This window comes from Camellia sinensis, chromosome 1 (assembly GCF_055761805.1).
Source record: "Camellia sinensis isolate YWXY chromosome 1, ASM5576180v1, whole genome shotgun sequence".
Classification (NCBI taxonomy): Eukaryota; Viridiplantae; Streptophyta; class Magnoliopsida; order Ericales; family Theaceae; genus Camellia; species Camellia sinensis.
In genome coordinates, this window is record NC_138961.1 from 182,683,320 (window position 1) to 182,700,929 (window position 17,610).

Consider the following 17,610-nt stretch of genomic DNA (forward strand, 5'->3'; position numbering starts at 1 on the left):
TTGAATGATCCAATCTGGGTCCATCAAACTTAGGTTCTATTGAAAATTGTCTTGTCAATTACTTAAAAACTCATGTTAAAAAATATATATATATAATCTTAAAAGCTCAACCTTAGCTCTGGCAGGTTTTCTTGACCTACTGACGATCCTCAAATTTGAGTTGGGGACCCGAGGTTCCCTAAAAGATATATTTCACATTATCATGAATGCAGAAGGTGGAAATGGAATACAAAACTTACAAATACTTAAAAATGGTCAGACTAATACCAATTTTGTGAACATTTTTGGGTTGGATGGTTTTTTTCAGTATACTTTTTAAACTACTTTTGATTGCAATATGGCTAACCACTTATTTGTTATTTCCGATGCAAGTTTTGATGAACAAAAATACTGCTAGTGCAAGTGAAATAGTGAGCAGCTGAGATTATCACAGAGATTCAGTTGCTTATCAATGGAACCCGAAGACGAAACACATCTTGTCAGCTGGAAGTCTCAACTTGAGGAGGATATAAAGATGATCCAATATCAGGACAACAAAAACCACATTATTGAAGTACTTGCAGCTAATGACCTTGACTGTGATGATCTGGGTTCAATCTGTGCAGCAGACACGATGGTTCTTGGTAACTATATAGAAGAAATTGTAGTATCTGCAGTCTCTTATCATTTGATGAATAACAAGGATCCTGAATACGGACACGGAAAGCTAGTTATTTCATCCTCAAGGTTAGATTAGTATATTATTTATCAAAACAAGGTTAGATTAGTATATCAATTGGAGGCTAGTTATTTCATCCGCAAGGTTAGATTATTATATATATTGGCGGTTTCCTTACCATTCAAGCCTCGTTAACTTTGTTGGTCATGGAACAGTTTGTCCCATGGTTTGAGCATATTCCAGGAAGGCAAGTCTTCTGGCAAGGATACTTTAAAGCTGGAAGCGCAGACTGAACCTTTTATGGTTGTGCATATGTTTTTTCAATAATCTGATTGTATGGAATGTGAAGAGTATTTTCTTGATGTCCTCTTTTTGTTGTCCTAGGATGCACCAAAGGATGAGGCTGTTGCTGTGAAGCCAGAAACAAAAGTTGGAAGCACAGTCCCCAAGGCATCAACTTTAACAGAGGCATCAGCTTCAACAGTGAAGGATGCTTGTAACCCAGCGCGCCAGCATCAAAAGCTCTGGTGGGTTAGATTTATTATTTCATTTTTGAGATTTCTTTGTTAGGATTTACTTATTCTCTACCATTGGTTCTACAACTCGCTATGTATATATGCCAGCACTTGCACCTCTGCATTCCATGTTAAAATTGCGGATACTTTTTTAGTATTTAATTAATCAACTGAAGAATCACTGACATTCTTTCAGGCATATAATATATAGACATGTAGATTGATTTTTTTTAGTTTTGTAAACTTAACATGAAGTTTATGATGACCATCCGTCTCTGTAGTGTTTATTCTTCTCCTGTTCCCTTCTTTTCTCATCGTGGTGTTTGCTTATACCAGGAGATTTCTCCTGACAATGAATTTGAGAAGCGCACAAGGCCAGAAGTCATACCAGCTAGTGAGATCGGTGTGACATTCAAAGATATTGGTGCTTTGGATGATATTAAAGAATCTCTCCAAGAACTAGTGATGCTACCTCTTTAAAGACCAAACCTATTCAAGGGAGGCCTTTTAAAGCCATGCAGAGGAATATTGCTATTTGGGCGTCCTGGCACTGGGAAGACAATGTTGGCAAAGGCCATTGCCAACGAGGCTGGAGCAAGTTTCATTAACGTGTCTATGTCTACTATCACTTCAAAATGGTTTGGTGAAGATGAGAAGAATGTTCGTTTGTGGTTAATGTTAACACATAATTTTTGGATATATGTTAGTTTGTGATTAATGTTAAAACATGATTTTTTGATTTTGGATATGTTAATTTTGTGGGTAATGATTGGATATTAATTGAATGAGAAAGTGAATTAATGTTTCATTACAACTATTTGAATGGGAATTATTATTTTATATTAGTGTTATTACTGGTATTTTTTTAGTTCAATCAAATAAAATTAGCTCAATTTCAAAAAAAAAAAAAAAAAAAAGGATACGGTGACGTTTCTACAAACACCTCTTAAACTCTACATCTAACTACCAAAGTTTTTTAAAAAGATATGACGGCGTTTTTTCAAAACGTCGCTAAATATCATCAGAGACGTCAGTGTATGTTGAGCAGGACATTTGGCTAATATCACGACGTTTTTAAAACGCCATAAAGCTATAGCGACGGCCGCATCCTCGGCGTTTGGTGCTAAGCGTCGCAAAAATAATTGGCGGCGTTTTTGTCACTTTTAGCGGCGTTTTTTAAACGCCACTAAAAGTTGAATTTCCTGCTGTGGTTTATAATTCAATATAATTACATGATTTTTTTTATAAAAAAAATTAAGTTAAAATGATCAAAACTAATAGAGGTCGTGGGTAAGCACTAAAATAAATAAATATAAATATATATTTTATTATACAATAAATAACAATATCATTATTTCATTCATACAATTAAACAATTAGTGAAAAAAATTATCTAAATGTTATATGAATTAAAATTTCGAAGGAGACTAATACAATTATGCTAAAAGTGTGGGTTAACTGAATTTTCTTCAAATTTTATGAGAGAAAAGCAATTTACTTGATAAATTACGTGGTTGAGTTTTTAAAATGTATTTTTTAATTTTTTTTTATAAAAAATAAAAATTAATTGATAAAAATAAATGATAAACAAATATTTTAAAGATTATTTTCATCCAAAAAGAGAGTTATATGAAAATGATAAGTGTTTTTTAATTTATTTTCACCAAACTAATTTTTTAACATTTCTAAAAATTCAAGCGCACTCGAGCCACAAATTCAATTTTGAATTTTTTTGAACAATTGGTAAACTTTTTTATTTTACGTTATGTTTAGTTGAGAGATTTGGGAAGAGATTTGAAAAGAAAATGGAAAAAAAGTAGGTGAAATGTGAATAAAATATATTTACATTTCACTTAATTTTACATACTTTTTTCTTTTTCTTTTTTAAATTTCTTGTAAAATCTCCTAATCAAATACAACGTTAGGATCACAAGAATAATTAGGAGTAATGCTAGAGAGACTCCAAATAATCTACCAAATGTTTTACTAAAACCTCTCACATGAGTATGACCCACACACATGTAAGTTTGTGTGAGCCCCACACCTATATAAGAGATTTGATAAAATATTTGATAAATTATTTATGGTTGATAACATTTTCCATAATTAGAATGTGAAGAATCATATGACCTCCAACTATAATACTAAAACAGTCCTTATTCCAACCACTTTAAAACACTACTAGTTGTTGCAGGTTGCAGACTATCGACCTCTAACAACAGTAAATTTTTCCAGTGTCTCTCTAAGGACTTTTTCTAGTGCCTCTAGTGACTTTTTGACAACTTTTTTTCGATGACTCTTCTAGTCTTCAAATATCATTTTCATCGTTCCTTTTTGTTTACAATGGTGCTACAAAAGGGAAATGAGAGTGAAAAGAGAGTCATAAAGGAAAAAGCCAGAGAACAAAGGAAAAACGAGTCGTAAAGATGGAGAACAAAAGAGAAATGAGAACATGAAAGAGAGTCAAAAAGGAAAAAGATGGAGAGCCGGAGAAAAATGAAAAGAGAGAGGGTGAAAAAAACAAAAATATTTTGGAGCTCTAATAAAGGAGTTCTAATAGTTCTAATTGAGTGTGAGTCTCACTGTGATAGTGATGTTTATTATTTATTTATTTATTTATTTTTTTGTCTTTTCATGTCATTAGAGCTCATTGATTTAGAGAGATGTATCATTATTGGTGAAAAAAATATACAAATAAACAGAGAGAAAAAAAAGAAAAAGAAAGATAAGATTTAATGATTAACGAATAATAGATGAAGATAGAGAAAGATTACTTTATTTCTGTAAAATAATTACACATACAAAATAAATAAGGGTTATGATTCATTCCTCTAAAATTAGAGTTCTAATTGAACTTTAGTGAGGTGAAAAATCAAAACAAGAAGATCAAGACATCACATCAGAGTGGGACTCACCTTCCATTAGAGCTATTAGAGCTCCTATATTAGAGCTTTAAATTTATTTTTATTCGTGGTGAGTATTGTCTTCCAGATTTTTTATAGTGGGTGTTTGGAAATTTAGTAGGCTAAAATTTTTGTGTTTGGGAAGATGATTGGATTTTTTTATAGTTGGATGTGATGTTTGTGAGAGAAAAAGTAAAATGATTATGAGTTTGATGTGTCATTTTGTCTTATTAACTATTTTAGTATATTTTATCTTTTTGTGAATTTTAGCAAAAAATAGGCTAAAATTTTTCTTGCCAAACACCCCCATACTATCATTTTGGGTGCTCAAGGTTAAAAATTCAAATTTAAATTTTTATTGTCAGTATGTTTAGGAATTAAAATATTTTGTATATAAAGACAAGTTAATATAAAAAGACAAAATTATCTATATATAAATATAGAGGCGTTTTGGAAAGACAGTAAAAAGTTAATTTTTTAAACTTTTTTATACACAAAAGGCAACTTTTTAAATCAAAAAATCAGTTTTTTTTATCAATTTCTCAAAACACGACATATTATACAATACAAAAATGTTTGAGAACACTAAAAGTAAAACTCTAACGAGAGCTTTACTTATGTGGCAGTGGGTCTCACTCATGAATGATTTGATATATGTGCCTTGTTTTTTTTTTTTTTTGTTCCATACCACATCATTAGTGCCATTGTTAGAGCTCCAAATTTTGAGTTATGAATCATTAGTCTTATACAGTATTCACACATTGTACTTTTCAGCCCCTCTCTCTCTACTCTCTTCCCTCTGCACACTCTCTCTCACTACCTTACTGTTGTAGCTACGCCGCTTACCTCACCTCGTCTCGCATCTTATCTCTCTCTCTCTCTCCCCTCTTCTCTTCACCTTCGTTGCAGCCAATTGACCACCACCTTCTCCTCTGCTGCCATTGCCTCACTCTCTCCCTCTCCTAAACGCCCACCGCACCACCTCTCCCTCGAAAACCCTTCTCCTACTGCCTTAAATCTGGACTTTGCCAACCTCTTCTGCATCACCGAAACCCTAGCTCTGGTCGGTCATCATCAGTTCCACGGCTTCCCTCCACCGATCGAAGGTTTCTCTACTTTCCAGATCTTTAGATCTCATCATCGCTCAACAATCCGAACCTCTCTCTTTCTCTCTCTTCTTTTCAAATCTTCGTGCGAAAATTGCAACCTTGATCTTCTAGAACTCCTCATTCGCGTCTTGATCTTCTTGTAGTAGCTAGAGCACTGAAGGTCAACCTTCAACACCATTGTTGTGACTTGTTCACATGTTGTGGAGTCAAATGTTCACTCAGATTTGAGTTTTTTGGTGGTTTGGTAATTTTTTCCATTTATTTACCTTAAATTTCTAGTTAGAAAGCAGAATGTGAAATTTGGATAAGTTGTAAATGCTTGATTGATTGCTTTGCTGGGTTTAAATTTATCTTCTCATTTTGTTGACTTCGTAAAAATTCATACATTTGTATTTCATTTGTATGTATATATATATGAAGATTTGTTTTGAGAGATAGGAATTAAGGACGTTGGGAGATTTCTTCATTAGAGGACTTGTGAATGTTATTGACAGTTCTTCAATTTGAATTATTTAAACTAACACAAGTTTAGTGATAATTTCAGGGTTTTTTTTTCTCCATCTAGTTGTTGTTGATGATAAAACATATATATATATATATATATATTGAACAGATAAAGAGGAGAGCGATCACTATAATTTGTTTCGATCATACCTACACTCAAACACCTTCAGATTTGGTGGTGTAAAAAGTTGGAGGCAATGCTAGTAGAAGAGGGGATGGAAATTAACTGTCTATCTCTAGAGTCTATTTGGATCATTTATTGGGATAGGCTCAAATCCTTGCCAGACTCAAGAGATGGACAGTTAATTTTTTTTTTTAGTTGTTGTTGTTAATAATGAAACAAATAATTCTTCTAGTATGTAAGTATATTTGTGAGTGTGTGTATGTATGAGGGAAAATTATTCAATAATCTCTGAATACCACGTGATTATATTCCAAACCAATCACTAATTACTTAGTTTCATGTTATTTCTCTATCTTCAACAAACATCATGGCTTCCTACCATTCTCTACCAATCAAAATCTTATGGAGCACAACGTGCCCATACTCCGGGAATACTGAATAATTACCCATGTATGAGACAGATTTGAAATTTTTTTTTTGATATTGATGATGATGATTGCAACAGATAAACAAAAAAGTTGACACAAATTTTTAACAGATAAAAAAATTTGAACAGATAGATAAAATTTAGGGACAAAAAAATTAAAAAGATAGAATTTAGAGGAAAAAATTGAACAAGTAGTCAAAATTTTTGAACAAGTAGATAGAGTTTAGGGGGAAAAAATTAAACAACTAGATAGAATTTATGAGAAAAATTGAACAGATAGGAAAAATAATTGAAAAGATAGTCAAAAAATTTGAACAGATAATCAACAAAAAGTCAAATAGATAAAAAAATTTAAGGGGTAAAATTGAAAAAAAAATGTTTTCTAGGATTTCTCGCTAAATAATTTCGCAAAGTGTGGACTTTTCATCAATAAAAAATATTCGCTGGACCTAATATCTTACACTCTTTTTAGATTAGGTTTATCACAATTTGTTTCTATTATTTTTTGCAATATTAATTTAAGTAAGTGATTTAAGTTTAAAACATAATCAATTATGATTTAAATAGACAGTTCAAACTAAAAATATAGTAATTATTACAATAATCATAGTCATTGCAAAATTATTGGCTTCTTTGTAAATCTAATTTGAGAGAACGTTTGGATTTAGTGGGTCCATTGTGAGCCCAATCTTGGTGATTAGAACCGTTTACATTTTAAGATTCATTGAGAACAATAAACATATAAAAAAAATTTAAGATGATTAGATTTCGATAGTTATATGTTTAAATGATATTTATTTTACAAAAATAAATGGGTATTCTTGAAATTATATTTATCATCTATTTTTTTAAGACAAATGTGATTTAAATATAAAGCTTTCGAAATCCAAGTATATTGATTTTTTACATGTTTATTCTTCTTAATAATTTTTAAAAAGTGAACGATTTAGATTACTAAAATTGAACTATTTTACTTACGGATGACCATTTTAATCTGATCCGCGAGAGCCTATCCATACCCGCACAAATGGGGTGGATTTTACCCGACTTAACACTTATGTGGGCAGGGATAGATTATTGATGTAGGCCAAAAGGTATCATATTGAGGCCACTCAAGTTACATTTTTAGTCTTTCAATGTTGTTTATTTGGAGGAGATGATGTGTTTTGTGCACTTGTGCAGATTTGGTAGATAACACGCAAATTCAAGCAAAAAGGGTGAAAACAAATTCTCCATGCGAGGAGCGAAAAATCCCGGCTTGCCACCTCACTGTACGTACGGCCAAGCTCCACCGCACGTGTGGCCAAGCTCCACCGCACATGTGGCCCACCACCGCTCAAGCGACCCATCTAGGATTGAGTGAGTGAAAATTTAAGGCTCTGCTACTGGGAATAAAAAGAAGAAAAAAAATGGTGGAAAGGGGTTCAAAAATTTCATAGAAAAAGGAGAGAGAGGCTAGGGTTTGAAACAAAAGAACTTGAAGCTTGAAGAATGTCTCCCATGGTGGCTTCTTCCTCATCCACCTCTTCCCACTCCTCCATGAGTGGCTATGCTACTATTTCTACGGTTTCGATGAAACCCTAGCCAAGAAAATAAGGTTTTCTTTTTTGCTTTTTGATTATATAAAGGTTTGAACAAATTGTATGGTATTTCAAATAAATTTTTCAATATTCTTTTCAAGTATTCTTTTTTCTGTGATTGTTGAATGCTTTCCATATAATGGTTTTCTATGCTTTCATGTTCAAGGTATGAGACGAGCCATACTACGAGAAACGAGTTGTGTTGCTACCCTAGTTTAGAGCGAACGATTCGTACTACTTGAGATGGTTCATGCCTATACATTGAACGTGTTAATTTTTTTGATAAATGCTTCGAACTTGTAGTTGTGAAGTATTATTTAGTTCGAACCGTAACATAATTGAGTCTCAAATTGAAGCCTTATTTATGTAACTAGTGGTGAATTCATTATCCTAGGCTTTTTCCAAAAATCAACAATTCTAATTTTATTTATAAGTGCTAGTTTAATCTCTTAGTTTAATTTAGTTATTACTAGTTTATGATTCCTTAATCTCTTTATTAAAATTAATTTAGGAATTTAACAATTAAATTAATTTAATTTCCCATTTGTCCATGTGGATCGATACTTGGACTTACCACTATTCTAAAGAATTTGGTATAGTTTAGTATTTATTTTTGTGTGTGTGAAACAACACATCAAATTTTGGCGCCGTTGAAGTGGTGCAATCAAGTGCAACAAGTACAAACATGAATTGTTTTTATAAATACCCTCACCCCCCCAATTGGAATACAACATTATCCTCAATGTAAGCAACGGTAAAGTAGATAGTAAAATGAGAGAGAGGGGATCTTACCAGACGGCGTAAGTGCACATCTAGCGAGGCAAGGACACACCAAACACATACACACATTTTTTTTGGGACTATACAGTATAAAAAAGAAAAATAAAATAAAACAAAACAAAAATAAATAAATAAATAAAACAAAGAAAATAGAACGAATATCACTGATTTGGATCCGGCAGTGGTAGAAAATGCTGCTCAAATAGGGCATGTATCAGCGTCCGAGTCTCGAATGCCTCATTATGAACCCTAGCGCCAAGTTGATCAAACCGCTACTAGTTCGACTCCTTGTATGCGTAGAAGTCAGTTTGTATAGATGCAACTGACTGCTAATACTCGAGCTGACAGGCATTAACTTGGTTAAATGTTGTTTGCGAGTACTCCCAATATGCCTGATAGTCTGCCCGGAGATCAACCACAGATTACTGAATGGCAGCTTGATTATCCAAAATAGCCTGATATTGCGCCCACGTCATAGGGAATGGCAGTGACGCTGGCGGGGCAACAGGCTCTACTGGAACATCATTAGGATTGGCCGAGGCATTGAGGAGGAGTAGTGGAGGCGGCAGGCGAGCAGTGGTTTGGCGCCATTGGGTTTTACCATAAAGCATTGACGGCGGAAGCTGAACCTCATTGGGTTCGAGTGGGTATGTCCCTTGGCCTTTTATGAGTGTAGTGATGAGGTTAACGAAAGGGAGGGCCCATGTAGAACCGTCTCGGGTGTTACGCAACTTGACTTTATTAAGGATACAGGCCATGTGGTTGAAGATCAAAATAGGGATGTCAATCCAGAACCCGAAGTCAAATCGGTGCAAGGCACAGAAGAAGTCTCTTCGTCACTCTTCCTTGTGGCCTAGAGGGATGACATTCTTTTTTAGAACCACAGCAAGGAAGAGGAAGAGGCGTGTTAAGTTAACTCGACGGATGCTAGTTCAGTTGTCATCATCTTGTCGCCCCTCATAGAATTCGGTCACTAATATCGTGACTGTGAGTTCCCAAGTGAACACAGGGAACTGCTCTTCATTGATAGTGTCCATGGAGCAGTTCAAAATCTCGGCAATGGAAGCTGGTGTGACTACTAACTTCATTTCGTCAACAATGAACAGAAGAACTCCCGGGGCTTCGTCACTAATATACATGTTCTGATAAAAGACTCGCACAATGCGAGGATATGCCTGTTCAATGATGGTGTGCAGATGCCCAGTAGGCCTCAGTCTTCAAGTTGTCAGACACTCTATGCAGTGGGCTAATGGCGCCGGAAGAAGCCACCATAGGAGACATTCTTCAAGCTTCAAGTTCTTTTGTTTCAAACCCTAGCCTCTCTCTCTATTTTCTCTGAAATATTTTCGAACCCCTTTTCAGCCTCTTTTTTTTTTTTTTTGATTCCCAGTAGAAAAGCCTTAAATTTTCATGCACGCAACCCTAGGTGGGCCGCTTGAGTGATGGTGGGCCGCAGGTGCGGTGGAGCTTGGCCGCATGTGCGGTGAGGTGGCAGGCCAAGATTTCTCGTTCCTCGCACAGAGAATCTGTTTTTGCACCATTTTTGCTTGAATTTGCGTGTTGCTTGCCAAATCTGTACAAGTGCACAAAACACATCATCTCCACCAAATAAACAACATTGAAAGACTAAAAATGTAACTTAAGTGGCCTCAATGTGGTACCTTTTGGCCTACATCACATCTTCTAACTTATATTTTGCTAGTCCTCGAGCAAAACGAAAGAAATAAGAAAAATAAAATAACTCTAAGGTATTTTCGTAGGGATCACGATTGCATTTAGCATATGCAACAAGCCTTTAAACCACAAGGTTACACCAAGTGGACGAGTATAGTCTCGTGAGGGTTTCCAGAAATGATACCCACAAACATCAATATATTCATATCTTCCCAACACAATAAGTAATCACACTACTCCAATTATCAATTAACTTATGTGCCAACTATAATGTGATATTAAGACATGATAAGCCATTGAAGGTACAATAGACAAGCATGAAGAAATCTATTGAGCAAAAACCACAATTCAGTTAATACAAAAGTTAAGTCCCCTATACTTGTGAATGTTAGTAAACATATCATCATTGCTCTTGGTGTAAAGTGCATTCCCATAACTAGTTAACTGTCAACTATAATAGCTCAGCGTAACTCACAATAACACCGAACATATACAGAAAAATTAAATTTTTGCAACCAAGATTCTCATTATTTGTTTTTTTTTTTTTTTTTTTTTTTTTGAAAGACTGTGCAATGTCCTGACCCATTAAACTTTCTAACCAACCCATGTAACAAGTATTGGGTCAATGACTCCCAAACCAGATGGTTTAGGGCATTAGGTGTAAATACACTACTACGAGGCTTAATAACTTGAGCTGAAAAGGCTATGAACCCGAACAAGTCTTTATTTTTTTTTTCTTAACTGTGCAATGCCTAGGTCCCTTAAGCTTTCTAATTAACTTATGTAGCAAGTATTTGGCCAATGACTCCTAAACCAGACGATTTTAGGACACTAGGTGTAAAGACACCCCTATGGGCTTAATAACTCGAGTTAAAGAGGCTACGAACCCAAACAATTTGAGTTTTTGTGTGTGTATGTGTGTGTGTGTGAGAATCAAGGTTACTCATTTATTTTTTTCTGCAACACTAGTAATTATCAATGATGTATACCGGGGATTAGAATAGAGAGATCACCGCTATGAAAGTGTGTTTATGTGAATCAAGGCATACTCATAACAAGTGTACTAATACCATAAACACAAACAACTCTCTTAGTGTAAACATCACATGTGAGTATTTACCCAATAAACCCTTTTCATACAAGTCCACTATGTTTCCCAATTAACATATGCTTATATCACCACCATATTGGTAAAAAGTAAACATCAAGTGAAGTGGTGCAATTAAGTGCAGCAAGCACAAACATGAATTGTTTTTATAAATACCCTCACCCCCAACTAGAATACAACATTGTCCTCAATGTAAGGAACGATAAAGTAGATAGTAAAATAAGAGAGAGAGGATCTTACCAGACGGCGTAGGTGCACATCCAGCGAGGAAAGGACACACAAAACACACGCACATTTTTTTTTTGGACTATACAGTATAAAAAGAAAAATAAAACAAAACAAAAATAAATAAAAAAATAAAACAAAGAAAATAGAATGGATATCACTGATTTGGATCCGACAGTGGTGGAGAATGCTACTCAAATAGGGTATGCATCAGTGTCCAAGTCTTGAATGCTCATCATGAACCCTAGTGCCAAGCTGATCAAACCGCTGCTAGCTCGACTCCTAGTATGCGTAGAAGTCAGTTTGCATAGATGCAACTGACTATTGATACTCGAGCTGATAGGCATTAACTTAGTCAAATGCCATCTGCGAGTAGTCTCGATATGTCTGATAGTCTACCCGAAGATAAACCATAGATTGCTGAATGGCAACTTGATTATCCAAAATAGCCTGATATTACGCCCGCGTCATACGGAATGGCGGTGGTGGTGGCGTGGCGCGTGGGTTCTACCAGAACATCATTAGGATTGGCCAGGGCATCGGGGAAGAGTAGTGGAGGTAGCAGGCGAGCAGTGGTTTGGCGCCATTGGGTTTTATCATAAAGTGTTGGCGATAGAAGCTGAACCTCATTGGGTTTGAGTGGGTATGTCCCTTGGCCTTTTATGAGTGTAGTGATGAGGTTGACGAAAGGGATGGCCCATGTAGAACCGCCTCAAGTGTTGCGCAACTTGACTTTATTAAGGATACGGGCCATCTGGTTGAAGATCAAAATAGGGATGTCGACCTAAAACCAAAGTCAAATTAGTGTAAGGCACAGAGGAAGTCCCCTCGTCCCTCTTCCTTATGGCCTAGAGGGATGACATTCTTTTTTAAAACCACATCAATGAAGATGAGGCGACGAAGTAAGTTAGCCTGACGGATGCAAATTCGGTTGTCATCATCCTATCGCCCCTCATAGAATTAGGCCACTAATGCTGGGACTGTGAGTTCCTGAGTGAACACTGGGAACTGCTTTTCATTGATAGTGTCCATGGAGCAGTTTAGAACCTTGGCAATAGAAACTAGTGTGACTACTAACTTCACCCCGTCAACAACGGACAAAAGAGCTCATGGGGCCTCGTCATTGAAATGCATGTTCTGATAAAAGACTCGCACATTACGAGGATATGCTAGTTCAATGACGGTGTAGAGGCCTAGTAGGCCACGGTCTTCCAGTTGTCAGACACTCTACGCAGCGGATTGATGGTATTGGAAGAAGTCCACATCAAAGGGTGTGCCACAGGCAATTGGTTTGTTGGCCTAGGTGTCGGTTGGCACATCCCTAGAGGCGATGTTAGCATTGTGAGGCCATTTGGGTGCTCGACGGGACGATATAGACATACGTGCGCAAAATAATACAACTGTCATGACCCAAACCTGCCCCTATAGGTCTAGCATCGTAATTAGCCAGTAATACTTGGATTACCAAAGGCCTCTTATCAGAATAACATATAATTAGGGGTGGCTGAAGCAAATACATAAAATATACATAGTCCATTGAGTTGTGAGAACATACATGGGACAAATAATCTTAAACTTTTATAAACATACGAGTGACATCAAAAGATACAGTATTTACACGTCACTCCATATACGTATAAACAAAAAACTTGTTTGAAAATTAAAAGAAACAAAGTCTTATACATTTATAAAAATACAGCCACTAGACTCGATTTAATCCAAAACCTCCTCTGGAGGCACAAAGGCTGGTTGACAAAACAGAATCTTAGGCCATCAACTTTGGGCCAGCTCAAGTGCCTGATCACCTACATACATAGTATAAATAGTGAGCTGGTGTCCAATGAATAATAACAAAGTAAGGAGTTTACTGAATGATGTCTATGCAGAAACAGAGTCTAATACATATTTAGATTTCATATCAGAAACAAATTTTTATATATGTTCATATTCGTAATCAAAGTTCGTACATTACACATTATAATGTGTGGCACATCCATTAGTGTTAAAAAATTCGATGACCCATGAGGGGACGACTGTGAAGGCATTCTGATGACTCATAAAAGGACAGCCATAAGGCATTCCGATGACTCATGTGCACAGAGACGTTTCTGATGACCCAAAAGGGACAACCATGAGGCATTTCGATAACCTATGTGCACAGAGACGTTTCTAATGACCCACAAAGGGACGGCCATAAAGGCATTCCGATGACCCATAAAGGGACGCATATCATATGATGCTAAGGATGCCACGAATATATTTAGAAACTTTGACGATCATTCATTCATACAAAACATAGCATTTCAGAAAACTGATCATTTCATATCATCAGAAAATAATTAAAGTTAAACATAACTTTATAGAGTTATTACTCACAAATGACAGATGGCTCCAAGTAGACGAATAGAGTAAGCAATTCAGATATCTTGTGGTGCGTGACCTACACAGGTACAAAATGAACCCGTACTGAATTACACACCCGAAAATGGTAACTTAATTCTTTTTTATCTTGGTGTGTTTCTACTTCTTATCCTCATTATGGTGTCTTAATCTTAGCCTAGGAATGTCTAAAATGCAATGAGGATGCTAAAATGCACTTGAAAACACTTAACAAAAATTGTTAAAAATAGGGATCTCTCTCGAGCGGACATGCAAAATGCAAGTGGTTGCACAAGCACACATTCTTTCACTCGAGCGACTTGTAAACTTTGCAAAAGTGCTGGTTGCTTGATTTTTTTGCTCGATGCTCGCTTGACGCTTGCTTGAGCGTGAGACTCATGCCCTCACTTGAGCGTAACTTTTGTCGCTCGAGCGATCTGTAAAACACGCAAACTTCTGGGAGTATGCATTTTACGCTCGAGTGGACTTTTGGTCGCTCAAGCGGAAGTGCAAAAATAAAGGTGGTTGCTCGAGCGCATGATTTGTAGCTCGAGCGTGGAAGCAGAATTCTGGAATTTCCAGAATTGCTTCCAAGCTTCAAACTCGACCCCAAAGCTGTAAATTATGTTTTCTTGGGCCAAAAACTTAAGGAAACTCTTGTAGACTTGCAAAACATCATGAATTAAGAATCATTACTCAAAATTAAGGCCCAAAAGCAAGTGGATTCTTCAAATTCAAACTTGAATTATGTGTATACACACCACGCATGTGTTATCATGAACTCAAATCTTCCCAAACATGTACAAATGAAGTGTTAAGGAGCAAAACTACAATGAGCTCCCATAATTTAACAAAAATAGGCTCTTGCATGTAAGAATTTGTTGAAATCAAAACTCAAAATCCATGAATTATGCATGCATGTATACAATTAGCTCATTTATTCCATGATTGACAAAATTCTAACTTATTATCTTTAATTTCATGTAAATATTCTTACATGACTCATGAATTCACGTACTATGTACCTTATTCCAAGATTTAAGGGAAATGTTCATACCTAAGATGTGAATTCAAAGGGTTCAAGCTTGATTCTCCAAGAATTCTCCTAGTTGAGCTCAATCTCTTCTTTCCTCTCTCTTTCCCTTTGTTTTGTTGCCTCAAAGATGATAAAATGAGAGTGTGAGTCATGTTCCTTAATCATCTTAAGCCTTATATAGGCTTGCTTAGTGGTGATTAATTAACCTTGGCTTAAGCTATTCATATTGGCATTAATTATTCTAATTTAATCATTCCGAACCGAATTTTGATTAAACCTATCATAAAATTCTAAAAATTCTAATTATCACATAAATGAAGTCAATTTCTGAATCGGATACCGATAAGGCCTTCAATTCGCAATGAAAATATGAACTGGTCTTTTTTTGTTAAATAGATATAAACACAAATAAGGTAACACACACATGTAATTTAATTAGGAATTTCTCTTAATTACTGATTAAGCTTATTTAAGCTTATTTCTTTTTGTTTTATTTTATTTTATTTTTTCAAAGAAAAAGAAAAAAAGAAAAAAATAAATAAAAGAATAAAATCTAAACAAGAAATTTTTTTTTGAAAGGGAAATAAAATCAGTAAAAATAAATAAGTAAATAAACTGCACGTTTTTTTTTTTGGATGGGCCGCTCGTGTGCCCATTTGGGCCACACGTGTTATGAATTATGAGCCGCTTGTGCAGCGAAATTGGATTTCTCTAGCGGCGTTCAAGCAGCAGCCAATTGGGCCTAGGCCGTTCGTGCGGCCTGGGCCTCTGCTCATGCTCCCCAAATGTTTTTTTTTTTTGGATGGACCGCTCGTGAGCCCATTTGGGCCATACAAGCGTTGAATTTTGGGCTGCTTGTGCAGCGAAATTGGGCCGCTCTAGTAGTGCTCGTGCAGTGTGCCCTTGGGCCTGGGCCACTCGTGCAGTCTAGGTCCCCGTTTGTGCGCCTAATTTTGGGACCTCTGCTCGTGCACCCGTGTGGGCCTCATGTGCGGTCTGATGCACTCTTTTTTCTTTTGGATGCCCAAGTAGAACCCAAAACATTTCAAACCATTTCTACCTTCTGTAAACACCCCATTTTTGATCGGCCTCAAGACTTGGACATCATCGTTTGTGCACTCGATGATTGTGCTTGTTTGTGTTCGTTTTTAACGCCCGAGGTCCTCAACGGAACGTCTTGTCTTTAAGCCTCTAAACCTTATATATTTTTTGCATGTTTTTGGAGCAAGAGCTTGTTGCCTCTAGTCTGGAAGAGTGGGTGACCTATTAGCTAACCCCAGAGGCTATCAGCCATGGCTTGTGCTTGTCGGTTACTAGTGGTGGCCGGTCGGTTATCACTGATGGCCAACGACCATTGGTCTTTTTTTCCAGATATTTGTTGCCAGCTGTGCCAACTGTTGCTCACTGAGTTACATCTCCATACTGTAGCTCGATTTTTTCATGCCCTCTTTCGAAGAGCTCGAATTGGTCCTACAGTTCGGACTCCTGTCACGGTTCTGAATTTAATCTCACAAAGTGCAATGTGAAACTGATAAACACCAAAGAGTCCAATCCGACAAATTATTTTGGAAAATCAATTTTGAATCAAATAAGGCCAAAACTGAACTGCTTTTCCAGATTACAGAGTCGCCACCTAAATATTTTATTTTCGGAAAATTTAGGAAACCCTGACTCGTGCCAAAGGCCACGTGTCCGTCATCACCAAAGTTGTCTCGGCTCGGGAACTTAGGTACGAGAGGAAAATGTCTTGAAATGAGCACCCCCGCTCGCCCGATCAAAGATCGTCCTCTACTAATCACGATATGTTCTTTTATAAACCTCGTGTGTTCTTATTCCAGTTATTAGCTAACTTTACTATGTGACGCACACAAGCAAGTATAGACTAAGTCGCAAGACTTGGAACGAATTCAACTCATGTTTGTTTTTTAAAATGGTTTGAATTTGCCACCCTCAAGTGGGCTTAAAACATGATTTGCCACTTCGCAAAGTGGGCTTAAAACCCACATTCATTGAATCGTTCCAATTCAAACAACAAGCCTTTATCCACAGGCATTCATGTATTTTAGCAAATAAGCACATAGCCTCATGGCAAGCATGCGAAACATAGTAATATGGCAATCACACTCATGCAAATATGCTAAAGCATAAAACTTATGGAGTACTCCATGCCAAAACAAAAGCTAGTTAGAAAAAATGCATGATCCTAACTATACAAGATGCCTAATGCAACACATGCAATAATGCAATTAATAGGCTTGGCTACTAATATGGCATATGATACAATTTGATAACATGCTTTGAAACACGTATTCAAAGAAGTATATTGAATTTACAATGCAGTTTTGAATGATGCGCCGAGCCTTGTTGCATACAATACAAATGAATGATGCAAACATGCGAGCATAAGGTATGCTAATTGAAAATGTCCCTAATCTAACAATCAAAAGCGGTTAAGTAAAAGGGAGAAATACGCGGGGTTAGAAGACATGCACACACACTTATTACAACATCATGCTCTCGTGAAAGAGAGTCTGAATGAATAAAAGCTAAGCTAAGCTAATCAAACTAATCTAATTAAACTAATTAGA

The 17,610-nt window shown here is 36.2% G+C and overlaps 1 protein-coding gene across 1 annotated transcript; it reads left to right on the forward strand.

Annotated features, from left to right (window-relative positions):
- Nucleotides 1–384: 384 nt before the first annotated feature.
- Nucleotides 385–1,980, forward strand: LOC145790415 (uncharacterized). The gene is made up of 4 exons (XM_082868185.1): nucleotides 385–726; nucleotides 874–961; nucleotides 1,043–1,185; nucleotides 1,510–1,980. The coding sequence occupies exons 1-4, from the start codon at nucleotides 452–454 to the stop codon at nucleotides 1,580–1,582; spliced, it is 579 nt and encodes a 192-aa protein (XP_082724311.1). The 5' UTR covers nucleotides 385–451; the 3' UTR covers nucleotides 1,583–1,980.
- Nucleotides 1,981–17,610: the final 15,630 nt, after the last annotated feature.